The 26,437-nt window shown below is 34.6% G+C and overlaps 3 protein-coding genes across 5 annotated transcripts; 2 read left to right on the top strand and 1 right to left on the bottom strand.

Annotated features, from left to right (window-relative positions):
* Window positions 1-1,176: 1,176 nt before the first annotated feature.
* On the top strand, window positions 1,177-12,878 carry LOC145010741 (uncharacterized). 3 transcript variants are annotated; one of them, XM_078969264.1, is made up of 16 exons: window positions 1,177-1,470; window positions 2,323-2,371; window positions 2,465-2,590; window positions 3,327-3,860; window positions 3,951-5,150; window positions 5,238-5,565; window positions 5,647-5,902; window positions 5,987-6,203; window positions 6,277-6,629; window positions 6,736-7,251; window positions 7,347-8,511; window positions 8,589-8,942; window positions 9,037-9,274; window positions 9,366-11,899; window positions 11,981-12,117; window positions 12,194-12,878. In XM_078969264.1, exons 3-16 carry the CDS (start codon window positions 2,468-2,470, stop codon window positions 12,627-12,629), a joined length of 8,391 nt encoding a protein of 2,796 aa, XP_078825390.1. In that variant the 5' UTR covers window positions 1,177-1,470; window positions 2,323-2,371; window positions 2,465-2,467; the 3' UTR covers window positions 12,630-12,878. The 3 variants fall into 3 exon arrangements, with proteins under 3 accessions (XP_078825390.1, XP_078825391.1, XP_078825389.1); XM_078969265.1 differs by lacking the exon at window positions 2,323-2,371; XM_078969263.1 differs by lacking the exon at window positions 1,177-1,470 and having other exon boundaries at window positions 2,028-2,371.
* A 5,942-nt stretch (window positions 12,879-18,820) lies between these two features.
* Window positions 18,821-22,903, top strand: LOC145011369 (uncharacterized). Its single transcript, XM_078970075.1, has 7 exons — window positions 18,821-19,132; window positions 19,233-19,751; window positions 19,851-21,149; window positions 21,225-21,549; window positions 21,638-21,893; window positions 21,975-22,436; window positions 22,577-22,903. Exons 1-7 carry the CDS (start codon window positions 19,013-19,015, stop codon window positions 22,671-22,673), a joined length of 3,078 nt encoding a protein of 1,025 aa, XP_078826201.1. The 5' UTR covers window positions 18,821-19,012; the 3' UTR covers window positions 22,674-22,903.
* Window positions 22,904-23,111: 208 nt separating this feature from the next.
* On the bottom strand, window positions 23,112-26,109 carry LOC145011370 (zinc finger CCCH domain-containing protein 17-like). Its single transcript, XM_078970076.1, has 3 exons — window positions 25,589-26,109; window positions 24,873-24,983; window positions 23,112-24,794 (listed from the first exon to the last, which is right to left on the bottom strand). The coding sequence occupies exons 1-3, from the start codon at window positions 25,757-25,759 to the stop codon at window positions 23,193-23,195; spliced, it is 1,884 nt and encodes a 627-aa protein (XP_078826202.1). The 5' UTR covers window positions 25,760-26,109; the 3' UTR covers window positions 23,112-23,192.
* Window positions 26,110-26,437: the final 328 nt, after the last annotated feature.

Below are 26,437 nucleotides of genomic sequence, written 5' to 3'. Positions count from 1 at the left end.
CGTACGGTAGTCGTCACATTTTCCTAACTCTTCTCTAAATCGTTCTAAAATACGAAACCAAAAATGTTCTTCCGGTTGTGCATTTCCCTTAATCGAATCTTCAGAAATATCAACCCAAGCTTTGACCAAAACTAGCTCTTCGTGTGGAACCCATGCTGTCGGCTTTTGTCTTCCCGGTTGTGCGACACCCTCGCGCACTTGTTTTTTCCTTTTACGTCATTGTGGTGGTGGTGTTGGTTGAGTTTCGGGAACCATGTCTTTTTTTTCCGCATCATCCGATTCATCGACAAGTTGGTGGTGGTGTTGGGTTTGGGTTTGAGTTTCAGTTTGAGTTTGGGGTTGAGGTTGATTTGACGATTGTTGATCCGGAAACAAAACAAAGTTTGAAAACATTTGCGATGGAACATTTGGAACTTGCATCGGATAATATTGGCCAACATTTGGTATTGGAATTGTAGTGGGGATTGAATGAGAGCATCGAGTTGGGGGCGGTAAACTCCTTGCGGGGATAAATCGATAGCAAAAATGTTGCGAGGAGGGATGTTTATACTCGAACTATGACTTTTTTTTTTCCTTCGATCGGAACTTGGGGTTTGCTTGTCGGGATTCATTTTTTTTGTTGATATAAAGTAGGGAGAATAGAGGATAGTGTGATGTTTTTAAGTTATATGTATATATTTATAGTAGTGGTAAAAGGATTAAAAAATAATAATAATAAAAACAAAAGTAGCCGTTACAGGAAAAAAAAATTACATTTTTTTACCATTATTCAACGGTTGTTTTTCAACAAAAAAAATAAATAAAAAGAAAAAGGCCGGCCAATCGCAGCAAGAGAGAGAGAGAGCTGGAGAGGCTCCCCTATCCGTTTCCCGCACAACCCATTCCTACGCTGACGGTGCGGTGTTCCGCCGGACGGGAAGCTCCCCGCACCCGTTCCGTCCGGCCTTAGAAAAAAACCCGCACTACTGCCTTACTTTCACTATGCGGGAAATTTGAGAAGAATGAGTGCATTGAATGAATGAGCAAAAGCTATAAAGGAAACGATAAAAATAAATAAATAAAAATGCGTAGACTTGACCTTGACTTCGTTTCTTAAAGTCGAACGGTTATTTTCTTGGTTGCTTCGTTTTTATTATTAAACTGTTGATGTTTGCTTTAATGTACGGACAAGCTTTACAAAAGCAATCTTAGAATCTCGACACTGCTACTTGATCTCTACCCACGAATCACGATCGCTTCCTTAGTCAGCAAGAGAATATATACACGATTATTTTCAAAACGACAACACAAGCTAGAAAACCCAGTTTCATCTGATTCTTATTTTTGGTTTCTGATAATCATTAGAAGACGATGATGAAAGGAAGTTCTATTTAGAAGAAAAATGGATATGCCCAGAACCACTACTTTGCATTGTTGATCTTTTCATGGTCTCTTGACAACATTATCAATGACAAGCTCTATGAACACCAGGTTATTCTTTTACACTTGATCGTTTCTTAATTTTTAATTTGATGTTCTTGAATTGAAGTCTTAATTTTGTTGTTTCTATTCTTTTTTTAGTTTTGTTTGTGAACCCATTCTTGATCATATCAAGATCATATCAAGCATGTAACTTTGGATCATTCCACTTTTCTTACCGCTTCTTATCTCGAAAACTGTGATAGTTAGTTCAAATTAACCCTTTGTTTCATATATTATTATGAGCATCATATATCACAAAACTTCTATTCATATATTATTATGAAACTGATAACTATCATCATCTAAATAAATACCCGTCCCAATCTAATACAAATACATGATATCTTCATGACTAGTATTAAAGGATGGAATCAATCATATAATTTCATCGGTTCATAATATAATACAAAGAATGCTATATTTATGGAAAAGATAACTATCCTCTATAATACAAGTAATAGAGTTATGTTTTCCCTCCCCAAAATTTTATTCTACTTGATATTTGACAAAAAAAAAAATGATGTCAACTTCTATAAATGTTTGAATTTTAGTGATAAACATAAACCAAGAGCAATATAAAAATTGCTAGTGAAATAAACGGGGACTAGTGTCTGTTTTGCCGCTTTAAAACGTTGCAAATGAAAAGGCAACAAATGGCATCGCATGAATGGATGACAGAAAAAGCGAAACGAGAAAGAAAGAAAAAGAATAAGGGGAAAAGGAGGTTAGTGGGAGAAGACGAGGAGACTTGAACTTGACTTGGTTTCTTAAAACCGAAGGAGCAGTTTTCTTGCTTCTTTTCGAACAATCATCCTCCGTTCTTTTAAATATTCTCCTTGATTTAGCCCCTTTTTGGTACAGATAAAGTAATAGGAAAAGGTCTTCACTCTCTGATAATTGTCGACACTGAGTAAGAAACCTCTTCATTTTCAAAAAACTTAAAAAGAACAAGAATACCCATTTTCATTTTGTTCAAGTTCTGATTTGTATGCGTTTGATACAGGTGATGATGGAAGGAAGTTATTTGGGGAAGGAAAAAGAAGATGATCAGCGTCGTGATGACTTTACACAGATGATATTTTCATGGTCTCTTGATGATATTCTCAACGAGGATCTCTACAAATACCAGGTTCGTGTTCTTCTTTCCTATATTACTATTTTTTTCTCTTCATTTTTGCACTTTGTTTCATATTCGGACTTTTCATTTGCTTGTTTCTTGTATGCGAACACACATTTTGTTCGCATCGAGCGTTTCAGTTTCACACACAGTGCATGTAGTTTTCTCACACTTGGTTCTTTGTTCTTGTTTTCGGTTCTTCTTCCTCTATAAACCCTTGTTTTTGAAAACGACTATACACATTTGTTCTTGAAATCAACCCTAATATTTTATTAAACATCTACATTATCTGTATTGTACTGATCATCAACATGGGTATTTTCAAAATATATTACTATAAAGTTTAATGATGATACATTATCATCTCCGAAAACTGTGAAGATCACATATAGAACTTTTTTGCAGTAAAAAAACAACCCTTAACATTTTGTGTTTTAGTTTGGAGTTTGGACTGTTTTTTACATTTATTTTCACTGTTGCGTTTTTACTTTGTAAACCAGAACAACAAAAATGGCTTTGGGGAATTTATTGATTGATTTCAATTAATAAAAGATAAGGATAAAACAAAGCTTTCAAACTTTCCATTTTTATATATATCTTGTTTAACATACTTTTCTTGATCAGTGACATTAATGTTGTTTCCTTTTCTTTCTGAAAAGTAGAAAACATAAACCTCTATGATACGTTTTCTTGTATCATATATACCTGTTACATTAATCCTTATGTTGACTTGATGTATCATTTGTAGGTGGAGAAAATACCACTTACTTTTAGCTCAAAGGAACAATATTTTGGTTCATTTATTTATCCTTTGCTAGAGGAAACACGTGCAGATTTGGCTTCTTCTATGGAGATCATGTATAGAGCTCCATTTGCTGAAGTTTTTTCTTTCAGTGAGGTGAAACACAAAGGTAAAAAAGAAGTGGTGTATGATGTAACTGTTGATACTTGGAAAAACAGATTCAGTGAACGTGGTAAAGAGCCTTATAGAACATTACCTGGTGATCTACTCATTTTAGCTGATTGGAAACCCGAATTTGGCTATGATTTGCATCAAACTGGAAGAACATGGGCTTTTGCATTGGTTAAAACCATAGAAGATGATGAAGATAGTAACACTTCTGTACGTTTTAAAGTTAAAACATTACATCAAATTGAATGCCAAGATGGTTTGTATGTTGTTTTCTTGATGAACATAACCACCAACAAAAGAATCTGGAATTCGTTGCACATGAATCGGAATTCAAATATCATTAAAGAGATTCTTTACTCTGATAATATGGTAAGAATTACAATCCTCTTTTACTCTGATGATATGGTAAGAAACTAAGAATTAAGATCTTTATTAACATGGGAATGTGTTTTTTTACAGGTGAAGGAAAACTATGATGGTTGTTCTTCTGGTTTAAGTTTTTTTGAAACTTTGGATTTAAGTCTTGTATCAAAGCTGAATGAATCTCAACAAGAGGCAATTATGGCTTCAATTGGTAAAATGGGATGTTCTCATAATTCATCTGTGGAACAAATATGGGGCCCACCTGGAACAGGGAAGACAATGACAGTAAGTGTGATGCTCTCTATCTTTTTGCAAATGAAGTGTAGGACACTTACATGTGCTCCAACTAATGTGGCTGTTGTTCAAGTGGCTTCACGTGTGTTAAGTTTGGTGAAGGAATCGTATAAAACTAGAATTGCAAATGGTGATTGTTTTTATTCTATTGGAGATTTGTTGTTGTTTGGGAACAAGGAGAGGTTGAAAGTTGGGAATGAGATTGAAGAAATCTATCTTGAGAATAGGATTAAGAGGCTTACAGAGTGCCTTGGATCTTTGACTGGTTGGAAGCATTGTTTAAGAACTATGATTGATTTGCTTGAAGATTGTGTTTCTCAGTATTGTGTTTATGTAGATAATGAAAAGTTTAAAGAAGAACAACTTAGAAAGGAAAAGGAAAATGAAAAGGAACATGAAAATGGAAGTGAAATCAGCAATGTTGAAGTGAAATCATTTGTTGAGTTTTTGCAAGATCGATTCAGTTCTTCTGTATTTCCACTCAGAACTTGCATCATTACATTTTGTACTCATATATCAAGAAGTTTTTTAACAGAAGAAACTTTCCAAAACATGGTTTCTCTTTTGAACATTCTTTGTTCATTGGAATCGTTGTTTCAAGATAATCTTGATTCAGATGAACTTGAGGACCTTTTCAGTTCTAAACCAATGGAAGATGATTTTGAAAAGTTATGGGATATTGATATCCAATCTATCAGATCTAAGTCTATTTCCATTATGAAAACTCTACAAAGATCTCTTGAAAAACTTCGACTTCCCAACATTCTGAACAAATATGCAATGATGGACTTCTGCTTTCAAGGCGCTTCACTTATATTCTGCACAACATCAAGTTCTTACAAATTGCATACTGTTGAAATGAAGCCTTTGAACTTTTTAGTCATTGACGAAGCTGCTCAGTTGAAAGAGGCTGAATCCACTATTCCTCTTCAACTTCATGGAATTAAGCATGCTGTTCTTATTGGAGATGAATGCCAATTACCTGCAATGGTTACAAGTAATGTAAGTCTATTTTGTTCTTCTAATTTTTCTGAGTTTTGTTATCTATTGTTTTAGTTTTAGTTTTATGTAATGAATGTTTGTGGACAGGTTTCTGCTGAATCTGGTTTTGGAAGAAGTTTATTTGACAGATTGAGTTCTTTGAGACATTCAAAGCATCTACTGAATGTTCAGTATCGAATGCATCCATCCATTAGTCTCTTTCCAAACTTGACATTCTATCAGAATCAAATTCTTGATGCTGAAAATGTGACATGTAAAAGTTATGAAAAGAAATATCTTTCAGGACCAATGTTTGGTCCATATTCATTTATAAATATTGTTGGTGGAAGAGAAGAAAAGGATGATGATGGAAGGAGTCGAAGAAATTTGGTTGAAGTAGCTGTGGTGATTAAGATTGTACAAAGTCTATACAAAGGTTTGTTATATTTTATCACTTCCAACTGTTTTATACAAAGTTTATATTAGTATTTAGTAACATCTTTGTTAACATTTATAGCATGTTATGAGTCCAAGAAGAAGCTAAGTATTGGTGTGGTATCTCCATATGCTGCACAAGTTGTTTCAATTCAAGAAAAACTTGCTCATAAGTATGATAAAGTTGATGGGTTTTCAGTGAATGTGAAATCAATTGATGGATTTCAAGGTGGAGAAGAAGATATAATTATTTTATCTACAGTAAGATCTAATACACGTGGCTCTGTTGGCTTCATAGATAGTCCTCAAAGGACTAATGTTGCCCTGACAAGAGCAAGGTGACATTCTTAACAATTGATCATTAAAGATACCATTTTTTTTTTATCTCCCAGAATTATGTCTTTTCTTTTGTTTCTTTCTAGACATTGTCTTTGGATATTGGGAAATGAGAGAACACTAGTCAACAGTGAATCTGTATGGGAAGATATAGTCAAAGATGCCATTAATCGTGAGTGTTTGTTTGATGCTGATGCTGATGAGTTGTTGAGAATGACAATAATATCTGCAAAGAAAGAGCTTGAGCAACTTGATGATCTTGTTAATGGGAAAAGTGTACTTTTTAGACACGCAAAATGGAAGGTATGTTCAGATTATAAAATGGTTAGTTTTTACCAAAATTCGTTGTAATGTTAGCTTCACATGTTTCCATTAGGTTCTATTCAGTGATGATTTCAGAAGATCATTTGCAAAGCTGAAACATGCTCGATTGAAGAAGGTGGTTTTAAATCTTTTACTGAAACTTTCTTCAGGCTGGAGACCTAAGAACAGAAGTGTAGACTTGTGTTGTGAAAGATCATCTCAGATTATGAAACAATTTAAGGTTGAAGGGTTGTATGTTGTATGCACTGTTGACATTATCAAGGAAGTCAAGTACATACAAGTACTAAAGATTTGGGATCTTTTACCTTTTGATGAGATTTCAAAACTCACAAAACGTCTTGAGAACATATTTGCTGCATACACTGATGAGTATATTAGTCATTGCACAGCAAAATCTTTGGAGGGGTATGTTCATTTTTTGTCTATTTAAACAAACTTTAATGAAACAATGATTTCACATTCTTGATTATATTTTTCTTCATATTGTGATGTTGTATTTTTGGTTTTTCAGGGATTTGGAAGTTCCCAGAATATGGGCAGCTACCCCTGAGATTATCAGATTTCGTAATCTAAATAGCTGTGAAGATGAAAGTGATCTGAGTACAAATGGTGATGGAAGAAGCTATGTTGAGAACTCTAAAGTGATTGAAAGTTTATTGCTTATGAAGTTCTACTCCTTATCATCTGGAGTGGTGAATCATTTGCTTTCTGGGAAAGATATTGATCTACCAATGCAAGTAACTGATGAACAGATGGACATAATCTTATTTAGAAAAAGTTCATTCATAATTGGGAGATCAGGAACTGGAAAAACCACCATTTTGACAATGAAATTATACCAAAATGAACAATCTTTTCGCTTTGCTTCTAAAGGGTTTGATGAAGCAGAAAGCAGTGGAGTTAAAGATGTTGAAAGTGATGATGATCATGAAAAAGAAAACAAACCGATTATTTTGCGACAGCTTTTTGTGACAGTTAGTCCGAGATTGTGTTATGCAGTGAAACACCATGTTTCCCACCTTACAAGGTGTGTAAAATGTAAATGCTTGTTTTTTCACTTTGGATCTTTTCTACTTTTATGGTGTTTTTCTGATTTCTAAGTGTTGATGTTCATGATGACAGTATTTCAAGTGATGGGAATTCATCTGGAGAGATTAATCTTGATGATGTTGATGTGGTAGTAGACTCCAATGTTCCAGACACATTTGTTGAAGTCCCTGAAAAAAGTTATCCTCTTGTTATGACATTTGAGAAGTTTTTAATGATGATGGATTGCACATTGGGAAATTCTTTCTTTGAAAGATTTCCTGAAGCAAGAGAAGGTTCTCATGGAAACCATATAAGTTCAAGATCCATTGCATTGCAAACTTTCATAAGATCAAGGAATGTCACATTCGACAAATTTCATCTACTTTATTGGCCCCACTTCAATTCGAATCTAAAAAAGAAGCTTGATGCCTCCAGAGTGTTCACTGAGATAATCTCTCATATAAAAGGAGGCTTGCATGCAGGAGCTAGCTGTAATGGCAAATTGAGCTATGAGGATTATTCTTTATTGTCTGAAGTACGTGCATCCACTTTAACAAAACAAAAGAGAGATGATATTTACACCCTTTTTCAATCCTATGAAAAGATGAAAACCGAACGTGGGGAATTCGATTGGGGTGATTTAGTAAATGACCTTCATCATCGACTTAAAAGCAGGCGTTATGAAGGTGATCAAATGGATTTTGTATATATTGATGAAGTTCAAGATCTTAGCATGAGGCAGATTTCTCTTTTCAAATACATTTGCCAAAATGTTGAAGAAGGATTTATTTTTGCTGGTGATACTGCACAAACCATTGCAAGAGGGATTGATTTCAGGTTTGAAGATATAAGATCTCTGTTCTACACTGAGTTTTTAAGCTCTGGAAAACAAGAAAAAGGTCAAGTTTCAGAGAAGTTTCAGTTGAAACAAAACTTCAGAACTCATGCAGGTGTTCTTGAATTAGCTCAAAGTGTCATTGAAATTCTATACCATTATTTTGCTCATTCAATTGACCTTTTGGAGCCTGAGACTAGTCTCATTTCTGGAGAAGCTCCTGTTTTGCTTGAATCTGGAAATGACGAAAATGCCATCGTGACAATCTTTGGTGGGACCGGATCTAGTGGAGAAATTATTGGTTTTGGAGCTGAACAAGTGATATTGGTACGTGATGATTCTGCAAAGACTGAGATTTGTGAATATGTTGGAAAACAAGCTCTTGTGCTTACTATAGTAGAATGTAAGGGTCTTGAGTTTCAGGTTAGTGTCTTATGTTTTCTGTTATTTGAAATAAGTTTGATAATATCCAAGTTAATATTGACTTCTTTTGCTTGTAGGATGTATTGCTTTACAACTTTTTTGGGACATCACCTTTGAAAGATAGGTGGAGAGTTATATATGGATACATGAATGATCAAGATTTGCTTGATGGGAAACTTTTTCCCTCTTTTCCAACCTTCAAGGAGTCAAAACATAATGTATTATGTTCCGAATTAAAACAACTGTATGTTGCTATAACTCGAACAAGACAAAGGCTTTGGATATGTGAGAACAAAGAAGAGCTCTCAAAGCCAATGTTTCACTACTGGAAGAGAAAGGGCCTTGTTCAAGTTAGGAAGTTGGATGATAGTGTAGCACAGGCTATGAGGGTAGCAAGCAGCCCTCAAGAGTGGCGGGAGCGGGGTAAAAAGGTAATTTTCTTTCATTTTGTTGTTTTGATTCTCTAAAAGTTAAGCCCCTTTACTCTCATTTGACACGTTTCAACAATCTTTATATACTTTTTAGCTTTACTATGAGAACAACTTTGTAATGGCAACAATGTGCTTTGAAAGAGCTGGTGATACAATTTGGGAGAAATTGGCTAAAGCTTCTGGACTTAGAGCAATTGCTGATCAGATGCAAGGAACAAATCCTGAAGCTTATTTTGGTTACCTTAGAGAAGCAGCAGAAATGTTTGAATCTATTGGAAAACTTGAGTCTGCAGCTTCTTGTTATTGTGATTTGAGGGAGTATGAAAGAGCTGGTAACTTCATGTTCTATCATAAACATAAACACGTGTCTAATCCTTGTTTTGATTATAAAGTTCTAAGATTTCAACTGTTTTGTTTGTGTAGGGAAGATTTATTTGGAGAAGTGTGGAAAGATTAATGAAGCAGCAGAGTGTTTCTTACTAGCAGGGTGCTATAGTGATGCAGCTGAAGCTTACTCAAAAGGAGATCAGTTTGCTAATTGTCTATCTGCTTGTAAAAAGGGGGAGCTTTTTGATAAAGGCATGCAGTATATAGAATACTGGAAAGAGCATGTGATTGTTAGAAGCAAAGAAATTGAAAAGATCGAACAAGAGTTTTTGGAGAGTTGTGCTCTTGATTACCATGAGCGCAAAGATTCTAAATCCATGATGAAATTTGTTAGATGCTTCTGTTCTATGGAATCAAAACGTGTATTCTTGAAGTCGAAAGGCTGCTTTGATGAACTTTTGTTGTTGGAAGAAGAATCTGGTTGTTTTCTTGAAGCTGCAGAGCTTGTTAGGTCATGGGGTGATGTTTTAAAAGAAGTTGATTTGCTAGGGAAAGCTGGAAACTTTAAGGATGCAGCATCACTTATCATCTGGTATGTGTTTTTCAATTCATTATGGGGAAATGGAAGCTCAGGTTGGCCATTGAAGAAGTTTGCTCAAAAGGAAGAGCTTTGTGAGAGAGCAAAGTCACTTGCAAAAAGTGATTCAGACATTTTCTATGGTTTTGTATGTAGGGAGCTTAAACTACTCTCTGATCAACAAAGTAACATGTCAGAGCTAAAGAGAAACTTACAATCTTCCCAACAAAACAATTGTTTGAGAGGCGAAATCTTGTCCAATAGGAAAATCTTGGAAGCCCATCTTTCTTTAAATTCTTCAAAGTATGATTGGGAGGATGAATTACCTGTTGATATTAACAAGCATTGTGACGAAAAGATCTTGCAAAACCAAGTATCTGTAAGAACTTTGGTTTTTTGTTGGGATCTATGGAAAGAGAACATCATGGGTATCTTTGAAACTCTTGAAAGTTTTGAAAATGCAGAAGCTGATGAAAACAATAAGCATGTTGATTTTGTTTTGAATTATTTTGGAGTTAGAAAACAGAGTGTAAAAGGAAACACACTTTACTTGTTAGTCAACAAAGATGCAAGTTGGGTGAGAAACTCTGGGAACAAAGGTGTTTTTAAAGATGGGAAACGTGTAAATATTGGTAGCAAACAGTTGGTTGTTGCTATTCGGTCTTATTGGCAAGTTGAATTGCTTTCTGTGGGGATAAAAGTCCTCCAAACTCTTGAAGCTCTGTATAAGTTGAAGACAAATGGCTCTTCATTTCATCAAAGCTCATGTCTTCTTCACATTTTTGAGGTTTCCAAGTTTCTTTTAGACTCTTCGTATCTCAAACTCACACATCATCATACAAAGACACTCGAACAATTTCTTCGAATCTCCATGTCTTACTTTGACATTGTGTTTCCTTTAGACTGGAGAAAATCAATCTCTAGAGAATTGATTTCTCTACGTGAAACCTATCTTTCCCTCAATTTGCTTGAAGATCTGATTCTTCAAAATCTACACAAAAAGAGTGAGCTCTCTTATTCAACAATTGGGATTATGATGATGATATGTTTTGGTTCCCAAAAACCTGTTACACTTTACAAAAAGATCATCACTGGGATTCAGTGGAATCCCACATGGAAGTCATTTGTTCAAGAGTTTCTCTCCAACAATCCAGTTGTTTCTGGAAGCTATTCACGTTTTATCTTGAATGATGCATATTTTGCTCCACAACTTCAGGATGCTTTGGAAGATGTTTATAGAGCAAACTGGAGATCTCTTGGATACATATCACCTCATAGTTTTGTGTATCTTTTGGATTATCTTCTTTTCATGACATCTTTTTCTCAAGGAATGTTTTTCACTACAAGATCTTCTTTTCTTGCATGGCTTCCAACTCTTGGATCTACTTCCACTCAAAGTATAACTCTTTCAGCATCTCAACAGATGTTTCCACAGCAAACTGTTGTCTTTTTTGTTCAAACAATCCAAGAAATTCTCTACAATAAAGTGGACACTGGAGCATGGATAAGAAGTTCAAATGTTAATCCTGCTTATTATCATCCACTTTTAGTGTTGAAACTTGTCATGATGCTGTCTTTAATCTGTCTGAAAGTATCAGATTGCTCTGAGGTGCTACTTAATTTGTTGTTGGGAAGAAACAATATTGCTTATTTGCTTCCACAGAAGTTTGTGTCTATAGTTCTTAGGAGAAGAAAAGGGCGTTACTTGAACTTGAATCCAGATGTTGTTGCAGAAGCATTTATGAGCATCAATGATCCTTTAATGGCAGTTGTTAGTGCAGAAGATGTAAGCCGAAAAATCAATGTTCCTTATGCTATATTTGTGGATCTTAGGACATCAAAGGAAGAGATAATGAATGTATTATTCCCAAGGAAAAGCATACAAATTAGTCAACCTTCTTCAAAGAATGTTGGTGTTGGGACAATTTTTGAAGAAAAACAATCTGCTAAACTGAATGTGAAATCTTTGAATTGGAGAAATCTTGAAGAAATATCTGAATCTTTGAAGCAGAAGAAGGGAGAGGCGTTGAACTTATCATCTGTTGTGATAAAGGTAATGCATTGTGGTTTTTTAGTTTTACCTTCATTAGTTTAAACTTGAAAAACTTTTTGTTAATTGTTTTTTTTTTTGCAGAAAGAATTGGACAAAGATATACACACATTGGCTACTGTTCTTGAAGATGAAAAGTCCAATGCTGGAGAAGATACAATAGGCAAAGTAACTGGTGCACTTGGTGAACTGAAAGTGCTTTCTTGTGCATTTGATACAAGGTTAGACTTGCAATATATACATACATCTTGATTCTTTCTGAATGATTTAATGGATCTGTGGAGTTTATATTTTCAGTGAACATAAAGAGAAGCATGGTGTTTTCACTAATGAGGCAATGAAGACTTTGCAATTGGTTGTGGAGCATCTACAAGGTAATAGGCCATTGATAGATGATTTCTTGAACAAAACTCAAGACTCGAAGGTTGTGCAAAAGGTAGTTTCAGAAAGCAGCAACACAAGTGAGGTGCATCAGGAGGAGGATCATGCTACTGATTCACAGGTGGACATGGTGGAAGAAGAACAAAGCAATGATGGTAATACTCAGGATTCAAAAACCAAGAAAGGAAAGGGAAAGAAGAAGGCGAAGAATAGCAATGTTGAATCAATGGTGGATTCGGTTGTAGAAAAACAAAGCACTAGTGGTAACAATCAGGATCCAAAAAACAAGAAAGGGAAGGGAAATAACAAGGGGAAGAACAAGGGTAAAAAGGGCAAAGGCAAGAATAAATAACATGTTTAGTTGGATGGATGTGTTATCTAGCTACTGTAGTGTTTTGGTTCTAAAACTTTTTGTTTTTTTGGTGTTACTGAAAAGAAGCCTTGATTCCTAATCTTTTAAATAGGAAAGATGCATATATGAAATGAAAGTGTTTGTCTACCTCTTAAGGAAGGTACTTATTCACTGCTTCCATTAAACTTGAAGTGCTGCTATTTTACTTATTATAGCAATGCAGTTGTAAATACCAAATATTTTTGCATCTTTTGGATTAACAAAAAATAACAGTGTACTCTTATAACACTGTAATTACCTTTCTTTGTAGTACATTCTTTTGAAAACTAAGTTATCGCAATGTTATTTAATTAAACATTTTGTTGGTGTGATTGAATAAAGTTTTCAAAATATAATGTCCTATGAGAAGAGAACTAAATGTACAATGCAAAATTTCAAGAGTAGTCTTTCCAAGAAAAAAGTTTAAACTAAAATATGTAACAGAAACAAGTGATATAATATACACATATGTTAAAATATATTGTTATATCTTGTATTTAGTAACTTTATTCATAATCTGGTTTAAAAACTAAATCAAACCTATTCCCTTCTTCTACATTTGTGTTTATTGAAAATGGGTTTTGTTCAAGTTTTTACTCTTATAATCTGGTGCAAAAACAAGCCTGCTAATTAAATTTGGATATCTTGTTTTTAGTGTTTTATACCTTCCCAACTAAAGATGAAGTTTGACTAATCTATTTAAATTTAGACCGATTTAAGTTAAAGGAATCAAATGAGTCAACTTGTTATTTTCAGCTAAAAAGAAAACATTTGGAATTGGTTAGAAGTCATCAAAACTTTTCTTCATTAAATACAACACTCAAGAACATCATATTTCACAGATGATTATAATTACAATAATGTATGATATAATTACTTAAAAATGAATTAACTATACACAAACACTAAGCCAAAAGACATTCATCAATTCTCGCAACTAATGATAATATCTATTTTATTATTCGAATTAATGATAATATCCGCTTCCTGAAATCAGTAGCCAAAACTTATGGAGGAACATGCAACTATGAAAATTATTCAGACTTTAATTATAAAAATATAAATATATTTGTTAGATTCACAAATGAAATTAAAAAACTATATATTACTTTCAAGTACCTTGTCATCAAGCCAATATGCCACATACATAGTCTGTATCGTGCACTCTTAAAAAGTGTTGTAAGTGTCTTTCTCATGGTTGGATCTTGATTGGTAACAATAGTATATGGTTCTTTACCAAACACATCCAAAAAACACCTAAACAACCTATATAAGAATCAACGATCTCGTTATCAAGTAAGCTGGTACCAGATGTAACATAACGTTTGTGATTATCAATTCTTGTGAATGGTATAAACAACATGTTGTACCTGATATAAAATTTGTTAAAAATTAAATAATCGTTTTATGTATTGTTCATTTATGAACATATTATATGTCCATCTATGCACAAATATATAACTTGTATAATTATAAAACATAAAATGTGATAAAAATTACAAGTTTCTTGTATATGTTGCATCAAATGAAACCATGTCTCCAAATTCTTTATAATTTGTTTTTGCTGTTTCATAAGCCAAAAACATCCCAGTTAACTCATCATTGCTACAAGCAATATATTCCAAAGAGAAGTTTTGTATGTTTTCCTTCTTGTTAATCATTCTATTCACAAGCATTTCCGCACTACTATTCACAATCATTATGTATTATTATTTTTTTAAATATTTTTTACCAACAAATATCTATCAAGTTTTCTGTATCCGACGATGATTTTTCTACTCAAACCCGTCGGGGATTTGGTGGGGCGAGGGAGACAGGTATGGGGATCGGTATTCTAGTGCGAGGACGAGTATTGTAGTATCCATCCCTGTTCGCATCCCTAATTCTCACTTTATGGTCACCATCAATTAATAAGCCTTTGTAGGACCAAAGTTGTATGCACATAGATCATGAATGAACTTTTCATCTTTATAGTCTACTTTTCGCTTATTTTTTTAGAACACTTGTTATTTAAAGTAAACAACTTGTTGATTTTTCTCAAACTCGTACAAAACATATTTATATATATATATATATATATATATATATATATATATATATATATATATATACACACACACACACACACAAAAACTTTTAAATTTTCATAATTGATCATTAAGATATATATAATTTTCAGAATTGGTCCAAGAGAATTTTGGTCATTTAGAAAAAAACTAACTACTCAAAAGTTAAAGTTAACACCAGAAGGATCATTCATGCAGTTTCCGAAACCATAAGGACCAACGGCATGATATTTTTCATAGAAGTCCTCAAAATGCAATATTTTGCAAACCATAGGACCAATTATAAAATTTTGTTTTTACCAAATTATTGTAAGCATATTACAAATAAATCACAAAAAACATAATAAAATTTTGACATTAATCCGTACATATTAAAACTTCAAATGAATATTTACGTTTTACACTTCAAAAATATTGGAATAAATAGCTACTTTCGGGGCGATAACAACTTTTATGAAAGATTAGTCTTCAACATACTTTCATCTGAGTTCAGGCCCGATTTTAAGGAGGGCAAGAGGGGCAGCTGCACAGGGCTCTGAAAAAAAAAAAACAAGACCCGAGTTTTAATAAATTATATATTTAATAACTAAATATATATGAATTTATTCAAAGTTTCACAAAAGTGTGTATACCTAACTTAAGCGGGTACCTTAGTGTGGAGCAATGTGGCTACCACATTTTGAAGTTTTAAGTTCAAGTTACACTTTTGATCATTAGTTTTGCTTTATATCTCATAATCAACCCTCTTTCTAATATATTTAAAAAATCAGTTTTTAAAAGTTACATAATCAACCCTTGAACTTTTTATTAAGTTCCATATGTTTCTTTTTAGTTAATTTATTTACTTTTAAGTTTATTTTCCTTATATATTAATTTAGGGCCCTATTTTTCTTTTTAGCACAGGGTCCTTAAAATCTGAGAGTCGGCCCTGTCTGAGTTGTACGTCTTTGAACCAATAACTATATATGAATTTTGAAATCTTGGAAGTCTTGTTGTCTCCTACTGTCATCAAGAATTATGCCAACTAACTTGTTTATTGACCTTTCTTCCATCTTCCAACTATAGGCCAAATCTTATGTGAGAGCCTACATGTGAGACTCTTTTAGGCCAAGGGGTATAGGGTGTTATTTTACGCATAAGAGGTGACGTGTAAGGGGGTTTTCACGCGTGAACACCCCTCCCCCCCTATCGGTGAATGTGACGCGGATTGATGTGTGTTACGGACGGTCACACAAATGTTGATTGGCTAATTTTTTTTGACCGTTTTTTTCTTCTTTTGACCGTTACTTTAATTAAACAAAAAAAACTTTTCAATTTATTTCCTCTACTATATATACACAAACACATAAACACATTAAACACATCTTTCTCTACAAATAATATCTCTCTACTATCTCATTATCTCTAAAAAATATGGAGCAAAATCAAAATACCTTTACCACTCCAAATACCCCAACAACCCCAACCACTCCAAATGATTAATTACATTCAAATGCTAACATCCCCAATCCAACATCAACCTCTATTTACCAACATTCCATTTCAACCAAACTACTTCCAACAACAATTACCACAATCCCAATTCCAAGGTTTTCAACAATTTCGACCCCAACAATTCCAAACACAACCATCTCAACAATTCCAAACACCACCATCTCAATAATTCCAAACACAACTATCTCAAGTCCTTTGTTCTCAATCCCCAACTATAAACTTGGACAACGACGAGGACGACCGGGTTGAAGAGACACAACCATCTAGGTGTAGGAAATCAAAAGGAAAAGCTACAAATAGAAGAGGAACAACTTGGATCGAAGAGGAGGAAGTTTTAGCTAAAGCTTGGATTTCTATATTGTGTGACTCAAGGACGGGCAACGCGCAAACGAGAACCAGTTTTTGGGTTCATGTTTTAGATCACTTTCACTTGCTTTTGGGAAGGAAAATGGGTCGATATACGACGCGGTCAACGGAAAATGGCGTGAACTACGAGTGGTGTGCACAAAGTTTAATGGTAAAGCGTTAGGCCACTAAAAAGCGTGGGAAATTTGTCGTAAGGGTCCAAAATGGGTCCTCAACCCGGAGACTTCGCATTCGGAATCGACCACCGGTTCCAACAAAAGGCCAAGAACTTCGGGATCTGATGTGAGTTTTGGTGTCGACCTCAATGACGACTTCAATGAGACCGAAGGGGAGGGTCCACCGGAAGTCCAACTTCGTCGGCCACCGGGAAGGGATAAATGGAAAAAAGTGGCGTCTTCAAGCGGAAAAGCGATTAACGAATACGTGCTTGCGGACAAAATTGACAAAACTCTAAGTTTTTTACAACAAAAATACGAGTCAACGGAGAATGCTCGGCGCCGGAAACAAGCACTCACCGATCTTCAAATTTTAAACATGAAGCCGCAACCAGATATCGACCCGGAAAATTTAGCCGCGTTTCTGAAAATCTAAAAAGAAGTTCGGGAAAAGCATGAATTTTAGGTTTTAACGTTTTTAATATTTATGTTTAATTTCTATGTTTTTTAGTTATTTAGGTTTTAAGTTTTATTTTTTATGGTTATTCGGAATCTAGATTTGAAATTTTATGTTTTATGTTTTTATGTAACGTGAAATATCTAATTATGTTATTAATTAATTATTTTTTTAATCTAAATAAAAAAATAAAAAAAAATAAAAAAAAACATTGTCTATTGATAACCATTTCCAAGGCTAGTAAATATGTGGTGAACATGTAGTGAGAGGTGATGTGGCGTATATTTGACATCACTTTTCTAGTGATAATCATGTGGTTATACCCTTTGGCCTTAAGGCAACTATCTGCCAAATCATGTGAGGGCCTACATGTAAGAGTCTTTTAAGGCCAACTCTATCATTAAAACCGAGTTTCTAAAGTTTATGATTCAGTTTGTGTAATACACATGTTACACTTATTGCCTGCCACATGTTATATGTCAAAGACCTAAAACTACCATTTGGTTCTCTTCTTAGCCGGATGATCACTTCTATAAAGCTTTATTTCAGACAACGCTATCATTAAGACGAAGTTTCACGTGCTCACTAGATCCCTTATGGAATATGTGTAAAGTGTTTTTGGCATGCAACTCCCCTGTGATCTATTGCATTAACCGATGGGATGCCTAGAGAACATCAATATAACATTATATATAACTACACCACAAATGTTTACATGAATTTATAAAAATTTGAAAATTTGAATGCGTAAATAAAAATATCAGAAACCGTACCACTAAATGGACTAAAAACGAGAGATTTTCATTTTTTTGCCACAGTTTGGAGTTGCATACTACTCTTCTCAGAAAAAAAAAAGTTTGTTTGCAAATCATAATACATTTTGAAATTTCCTAAATAACAATTGTTGAACATGTTTTATGTTAAAAAAAAATCTAAAAATTTAAAGGAATTCAAAAATTCAGAAAACCCAGTTTTATTTCAGAAAATCAGGTTTGAAAATTTTACGTAGTCTTCAAAAAAATCAAGATATTGGAAGAAAATGTTCATTTGGGTTTTATTAAAAAATATGGTTATTTTGTGATATTGGTTTACAACATACAGTTTGTTATCCTTTGTTTATTTTTTTTAAACAACAAATATATTAATCTACTCTTAAATTATTTCATCTATGTTCATAACGGGACTTAAACCCTCGATCTTAAGAAGAGAAGGCAACACGGATACCATTAGGCTAGAAGCCATTTTATTTAAATTAATTGGCAATCCAAACACCCATGATTATGTAGGCTACCATTAACATAATAAACAATAATAAACTTAAAAATATCCACATTCCAAATAGAAACAAACAATATAATTCATATTATTAGGTTATTAAATATCTTTAATTCCCAACAACCCTTTAGAAAAGAACCCGCACTACTGCCTTATTTACTTTCACTACGCTGGAAATTTGAGAACAATGAGTGCATGGAATGAATGAGCAAAAGCTATAAAGGAGAACGATAAAAATAAAAATAAAAAATAAACATGCGTAGACTTGAGCTTGACTTGTCGAACGGTTATTTTCTTGGTTGCTTCGTTTTTATTATTAAACTGTTGATGTTTCCTTTAATGTACGGACAAGCTTTACAAAAGCAATCTTAGAATCTCGACACTGCTACTTGATCTCTACCCACGAATCACGATCGCTTCCTTAGTCAGCAAGAGAATATATACCCGATTATTTTCAAAACGACAACACAAGCTAGAAAACCCAGTTTCATCTGATTCTTATTTTTGGTTTCTGATAATCATTAGAAGACGATGATGAAAGGAAGTTCTTTTGAGAAGAAAAACGGATATGCTCAGAACCACGACTTTGCACAGTTGATCTTTTCATGGTCTATTAACAACATTCTCAATGACAAGCTCTATGAACACCAGGTTATTCTTCCTCAATAACTATACGTTATCAAATAAACTGAATCCATTTAGATCATAGCTCCATCACATGAAACCTTTCTTGCGACTTGATCATTTGCAGATGAAGAAGATACCGCTTACTTTCCAGTCTGAGAGACACTATTTCGGTTCTTTTGTATATCCTTTGCTTGAGGAAACACGTACTGAACTGGCTTCCAGTATGAACATGATGAACAGAGCTCCATCTGCTAAAATTTCTTCTTTTAGGAACGCCAATGGTAAAGATAAAATGATGTATGATGTTACTGTTCGTAATTGGAGAAACACTGAACGCCCAAAAGAATCTTACCAGACTTTACCTAATGATCTGCTTATTTTAACACATCGGGAACCTGGATCTGTTTCTGATTTGCAGAGTGTGGGTAATAAATGTGTTTTTTTATTAGTAAATTACACAGAGGATGATGCTAGTGGTACACCTGTACAGTTTAAAGTCACTGCATCACAAAAGATTGAACTCCATGATGAAATGTTTGTTGTTTTCTTGATGAATATAACAACCCAGAAAAGAATCTGGAGTTCATTGCATAATCATGCAAATCTTGATATTATCAAAGAGATTCTTTACCCTGATTCAGTGGTAAGAACTTGTTTGAAAGTTATACTCTTATTTAGTTAAAATCCAATCTTTCTTTGTTAAGTCTTGACATCATTATTTATTATGGATGTTTTGTTATAGGTTAAGGAGAAATGTAATATGTGTTCATTACGTTGCAATAGTTCTCTCCAAAGATTCGATCAAAGTCTTGTTTCTAAACTGAATGAATCCCAGAAAGCAGCTATTATGGCTTCGATTGGTAAAGTGGAATGTTGCCATAAATCCTCTGTGGAACAAATATGGGGACCCCCTGGAACAGGGAAAACGATGACAGTAAGTGTGATGCTCTTTATCTTCTTGCAAATGAAGTGTAGGACACTTACATGTGCTCCAACGAATGTTGCCATAGTAGCAGTAGCTTCACGTGTTCTAAGCTTGATAAAGGAATCAACTAAAACTATAACTGCAAGTGGTGATTCGTTTTGTTCCATTGGAGATTTGCTATTGTTTGGCAACAAGGAGAGGTTGAAAGTTGGAACAGAGATTGAAGAAATCTATCTGGATCATCGGATTGAGAGGCTTACACAGTGTTTTGGATCTCTAACTGGTTGGAAGCATTGCATGAAATCTATGATTGATTTACTTGAAGATTGTGTTTCTCAGTATCATGTTTATGTAGATAATGAAAAGTTTAAAGAAGAACAACTTCGAAAGGAAAAGGAAAAGGAAAAGAAAAATGAAAGTGAAACCAGCAATGTTTACGTAGATAATAAAAAGTTTAAAGAAAAACAACTTAGAAAGGAAAACAAAAGTAAAACCAACAAAAGCATGAAAGTCAAATCATTCATGGAGTTTATGCGAGAACGATTCAATTCTTGTTTACTTCCACTCAAAAGGTGCATCATCACATTTTGTACTCATATCCCACGAAGTTTCATAAAGCAAGAAAATTTCCAATCCATGGTGTTACTTTTGGATAAGTTAAGTTCTTTGAAATCGTTGTTGTCTCAAAACAATCTGGTTTCCCTAGAACTTGAGCGCCTTTTTGTTTCTAAACCTATGGAACATGATTTTGTTAAATCAGGACATATGTCATCATCATCCATAAATTCTGTCAGAATCATATCCCTTTCTCTTCTAAAAACTCTTCAGACATCTCTGGGAGGACTCAAGCTTCCAAGTCATGATCCAAGTAATCCAAGTGCTTACAGAGATGCAATGACACGGTTTTGTTATGAAAGAGCTTCTCTTATATTCTGCACAACTTCTACTTCCTTTAAGTTGCAGAAATTCAAAATGGAGCCTTTGAAGTTATTGGTTATAGATGAAGCTGCTCAGATGAAAGAGTCTGAAGCCATCATTCCCCTCCAAATTCTTGGAATGAAGCATGCTATTCTCATTGGAGATGAGTGCCAATTACCTGCAACAGTTAAAAGCAATGTAAGCCTATTTTAATTTCTATTTTTCTATTTTCAAAATTTTGTATGCTTAGATGGAGTCAATGTTTGTGGACAGGTTTCTAGTGAATGTGGTTTGGGAAGAAGCTTATTTGAAAGATTGAGTTTATTGGGTCATTCGAAGCATCTGCTGAATGTTCAATACAGAATGCATCCTACAATAAGTTCCTTCCCAAATAGGAAGTTTTATCAAAATAAAATTCTGGATGCAGAAAATGTGACATGTAAAAGCTATGGAAGGCAATATCTTTCAGGACCGATGTTTTGTTCGTATTCATTTATAAATATTGTTGGAGGAAGAGAAGAAGGGGATGATGTTGGGAGCAAAAGAAACATGGTTGAGGTGTCTATTGTGGTTAAGATAGTGCAGAAAGTTTATGAAGGTATACTATTTATCTAATCCTTTTCTTTTGAGATTTGTAACTATATGTTCAATGATTTCTTGAACACATCTTAATTTCATGTTTATAGAATGGAAAAAGTCCAAGAAAAAGCTTAGCATTGGTGTTGTATCTCCTTATGCTGCACAAGTTGTATCGATTGAAGAGAAACTTCGTTACAAGTATGAGAAACGCGATGGATTTTCAGTAAATGTAAAGTCAATCGATGGATTTCAGGGTGGAGAAGAAGATATCATTATTTTATCTACTGTAAGATCGAATAGCCATGGGAATGTCGGATTCACTTCTAGTCATCAAAGGACTAATGTTGCTTTGACCAGAGCACGGTGAGATTCTTTGACTTTCTTAACTATCGATCTTTATAACTACATCTAATTCTTTATGTCTTCTCTTCCGTTTCTATCTAGGCATTGTCTGTGGATATTGGGGAACGAAAGAACCCTAGCTCGTAGTGACTCGATATGGAAAGATTTAGTGAATGATGCGAGGAATCGTCGTTGTTTGTTTGATGCTGCTGCTGATAAATGCTTCGAGGAGATAATAATCGATGCAAAGAAAGAGGTAAAACCACTTAATCATACGGTTGAGGGAAAGAGCAAGGAGAATCGGATTGAAAAGAAGAAAGGTAGCAACATTCCAAATACATTTGCTTGTAATGAACAACAAAGAAGCAGCAAGAACACTCTGGATGCAAAAATCGATATGAAAGGGAAGGGGAAGATGAGTGAAATGAACAAAGATAGCAGCAGTTTAAATCCACTTACTACTGTTCTTGTGGATAGACAACACAATGTTAGAGAAACTACTACCCTACTAAGAGCAAACAATGACATGAAGCCGAAGCCACCTCCTTTTGAATTTGATACAAGGTTAGTGGGTTATAACTCTTATTTATCAATGTTATTTACTTATAGATAATTGTGTAAGATATATGTGGAGTCCTTAGTTTTGTTGACCTTTGGTTGTTTAATAAGCTTACGTACTTAGTTGTTATATATATATATTGCAGGACAGAGACATTATTAGAGTGGGTGAAAGGTGGTAGCATTCTGGGTTTGGCGACAGGATTATTATTCTTGGGGATTCGCATCTGGGGGAATATTTGATTAAATGGAAATGGTGCAAATTGTACCTTCATGTAAATAACTTAAAAAGAGAAAGAGCATAGGATCAACTTCGTCATATCACTTATTTTTCGTAGTTTGATTTCTATCTCCATTGTGATTGTGGGTGTAATGTATTTGAAATCTATGATGTGTGTGATATATTTTGTTCAAATTGTGAGCATGAACATTGGTTTATAGCATCCTTGGAAAGAGGGGACGATTGTAACATAGTTTACCATATAGCATAGCAACATAGTTTACTCTTGGCAACAATATCATGAATGTATCAATTTGAATAGAATACTAAGATCTTAACAAGTGCTGAAGCATCAGGAGGAATTTCTCCATGAAAAGTTAGATACAAACTAAAAACTCCAAAGAAAAAAATCAGTTTTTAGAATCATCATCATTCATCCTCTACTTCTTCTACAAGCTACAATCAGAAAGTTTTGCTTTAATTTTAACTTAAAACCAACAAACATTCAAAACCAAAGACATGTGAAAAGTCTTTTTTAACATCTAAGAATACACTTGACTCTCTTTCTTTCCACCTTCTTCTTCTTCCTCCATGTATTCCTCACCTTCTTCCAAGTTATACTCTTCTTCTTCTCCATCAATCTGCTCATAATCATAATCTCCATCTTTATGATCATAAGCTTCAAGCTCCTCATCCAACAATGCATCTTCATCATTCAAACCAGATTCCTCTTTGTTCACAATTACATGAACCACACTACTTAGAGGCTGAATCACTTCTTTTCTTCCATTTTCATTATTTCCATTATTTTCTTTCAAGTTATTATTTTCGTCATTATTCACAGATCCTCCTCTTTTCCTCTTCAAAATCTCACTCAGAGGCTTTGGCCCTTCAAACGATAAACCTTCTTCCACTTGTTGACCGTATTTCCTCTTTCCCTGACTTTGACTTTGACTTTGACCATCATCTTTTTGTGATCTTTTCATAAACTCACTATCATTACGTGGGCCCCTATAGTCTCTTCCCTCGTTTATTCTGTCTCTAAATCTGCCATGTGGCAGCCTAGGAGAGTATCTTGACCGGTTGTGCTTACCCATGTCAATTTCCCTTTCTACCCTTGACCCGTTTTCAGGAATCTTTATTCTTCCTCTAAGCCGGCTGCTAATAGAGACGGGCTCCATGCGGTGGTGGTTGTGGTTGTTATGGCGGTCATGGTGGTGGTGGTGGTGGTTGTCCCGCCTTGGCATTCTGTCATTGTGGTTATCACGGGGGTGCTCACGGCTGATAACCGACCTCAAACCACCGACATTAGCAACATTACCGACATTATCAAAATTACCGAAATTGCCCCTTCTTTGATTTGAAATTCGGTGGCGTAAGTCTGACTTGTCAAACTGTTCGGGACTTTCATCTCTTGGGTACCGCTTCCTTCCAAAATTATGGGCCCCACCCAAGATTCTCTCAGAAGATTCTCTATGATCCTCCCATGCATACCCTTCACGTTGTTCCCCATATATATCTTGGTCAACATCATAGTCAACGGGTCGACCCATTTCAAAATCATTTGGATAGTATTCAGAATCTCCAACCTCATTGTCCACAAGAACATCAAAACCAGGAGTAGGTTCTCTTGAATATTCTTCAACATCTTTTCCATTTATACCCTCATTATCCAAAACATGAGTCTCATAGACTCCATGGTTTGACCTGTTGACCGGGAATTCATTCACAACAATATTCGCCGGTCTGTACCTAGGCTCCTCAACCACCGCTGCCACCTTCTTCTCCACCCCACCACCACCGCCGCCGCCGCCGTTTCTCGCCGGAGTAGGGTTTTGTTTCATCTTTGGAGGCAGGAACTCGGTTTCTTGTTGCACAAGTTTCTGTTTTTGAATGGGTTTCTCAGAAGCTATCTTGGAAGGGTTTGTGACATTATTAGAAGGGACAGGTGGCATGGTTTTGTTGTTGGATATGTTTGGTGGGCCATGTAAGAAAGGGCATAAATGTCCTTTCAAACAGAAGCCTTTTTGGAAGAAAATGCAAGGAACACCTTGTTTGGACATAGGGTATGAAGGTGTTTGAGCCTGAGGTAGAGTAGGTCCCACAGGAGGGGGAACTTCAGCTCCCAATAATCCATCAAGAGGCTGAAAACATAAAATAAATAAATAAATAAATTCCAACTTTTTATAAAACAATTAATGAGACTAATAATAAATACTTACAGGATGACGAAAAGCACACTTTGGATTTAAGCAATTCCCATTTAACCAGTACCAGCAATCCCTAGGGTTCACCCGTGCAATGTCACTATGGCGATACTCACACTCACTTCCCTGTTATATAACAAAAGAAATAATTTATTTAGATAATATAATAATATAATTAGGTTATGATTTCAAGATTCTTTGGAGAGATATGTGTTTTAATTTGTAGATCATTTAGAAAGAAAAATAACAAGAATCAAGTGAAACCCTAATTCATGTTTGTCCCTCTTTTTCAGTCGAAAAGAAAGCCCATCGAATTTGAAACAAACCACGTAATACGTAATCATAACTTGCATGTTTCCTCCATCTAATAATCCATATTTGATCTCTAAATCAACAAGAACTTCTTGGTTCAATACAAAAATTTAAAAAGTATCACAATCCCAACATTTTGGAGCAATAATCTAAAGGTATTTATATCAATTCCGAATATAAAGTAGTCGAAATTCATAAGTGAACTCTAATTACGCTTTGGGACAGAGGGGGCAACAAAAGCATAAAGAAAATTACACAAATTACGATTCACGAAGATGATGTCGTCTTCAAATAAGATCCAATTAATTCAATGAAACAAGAAAAAGCCTATATCAATCTCAAGATCGTTAAACGAGAAAAACAAAACCCAAAGATCTGATGCATTACAAAAAAGCAACGAATTATATAACAAGTTTTACCTTTTTACAGGTTAGGGGAGACGCAAGGAAGTAAACACAATCCGTGTTTCGTTTCAAAAACTCCTCTTCCTCCGTCGTAGCTACAGGAACAGTCGTCGACGATGATGATGGAGGCGGAGCCAATTGAGAAGCTTGCGGTGGTTGTTGTTGTTGAAGGGTACCACCAACCATGGTTGGGGTTAGAAGGGTAAACGAAGGAAACCCTGTAAAATCCAAAAAGAATACGGATGGTATGTATGGAAGGTTGGATCTAGGGTTTGTGAGGCGGCTCAACACCCCTGTTGAAGATATGGAAACAAGATATGGTGGAACATGAATTGATCTAACATTCAATCTGTTAACGAGAGGAAGAACGAAAGGAAGCCGCCTAAGTTAGAGGAGGATTGAGAGAGAAAACGAGGTGAAGCCCTGCAAGTGAGGGCTGAGGGTAGAGACAAAGAACCAGACCAGGAGAGAGGCTTTAAGCCAAATTGTAACAGAATGCACCAGAGCCTGAGCCTTAAGTGCGGACCATGATCCTTGTATGAAACCATAGGTAACAATTTAAAGGGCTCATAGAGTCATATCTAAACGGGTGATGTGAAATTTACAAAATTTCAGAATTTGTATATCTTATTCTCTTTTTATAGTTTTAATATAGGAAAATGACTTCTTATTTTGTACATTTGATTTCAAAAACTTTATTTTTATAGTTTTAATATAGGAAAAAATGACCTATATTCTATTTTTATAGTTTTAATATAGGAAAATGATCCATAAGGGTAATATATTTCTTACGTTGTACATGTTTACTTCTTATTGTTTTTTCTTATAAAATAAATCTTATAACGTGTTGTTTTGCACATATTT

Source organism: Lactuca saligna, chromosome 8, assembly GCF_052625555.1.
Source record: "Lactuca saligna cultivar CGN05327 chromosome 8, ASM5262555v1, whole genome shotgun sequence".
NCBI lineage: Eukaryota > Viridiplantae > Streptophyta > Magnoliopsida > Asterales > Asteraceae > Lactuca > Lactuca saligna.
The sequence above is the reverse complement of the archived record's forward strand: the minus strand, read 5'-3'. Positions and strand labels throughout refer to the sequence as shown.

Coding starts and splice junctions, on each gene's coding strand:
- LOC145011370 (XM_078970076.1), bottom strand. CDS start 25,759: ATGGTTGGTGGTACCCTTCAACAACAACAACCACCGCAAGCTTCTCAA. Junction 24,984..25,588: donor CTCCCCTAACCTGTAAAAAG/GTAAAACTTGTT, acceptor GTTATATAACAG/GGAAGTGAGTGTGAGTATCG. Junction 24,795..24,872: donor AGTGTGCTTTTCGTCATCCT/GTAAGTATTTAT, acceptor TTATGTTTTCAG/CCTCTTGATGGATTATTGGG.
- LOC145011369 (XM_078970075.1), top strand. CDS start 19,013: ATGATGAAAGGAAGTTCTTTTGAGAAGAAAAACGGATATGCTCAGAAC. Junction 21,150..21,224: donor CTGCAACAGTTAAAAGCAAT/GTAAGCCTATTT, acceptor GTTTGTGGACAG/GTTTCTAGTGAATGTGGTTT. Junction 21,550..21,637: donor AGTGCAGAAAGTTTATGAAG/GTATACTATTTA, acceptor TCATGTTTATAG/AATGGAAAAAGTCCAAGAAA.
- LOC145010741 (XM_078969265.1), top strand. CDS start 2,468: ATGATGGAAGGAAGTTATTTGGGGAAGGAAAAAGAAGATGATCAGCGT. Junction 5,566..5,646: donor TGTACAAAGTCTATACAAAG/GTTTGTTATATT, acceptor TAACATTTATAG/CATGTTATGAGTCCAAGAAG. Junction 12,118..12,193: donor TCTTGTGCATTTGATACAAG/GTTAGACTTGCA, acceptor TTATATTTTCAG/TGAACATAAAGAGAAGCATG.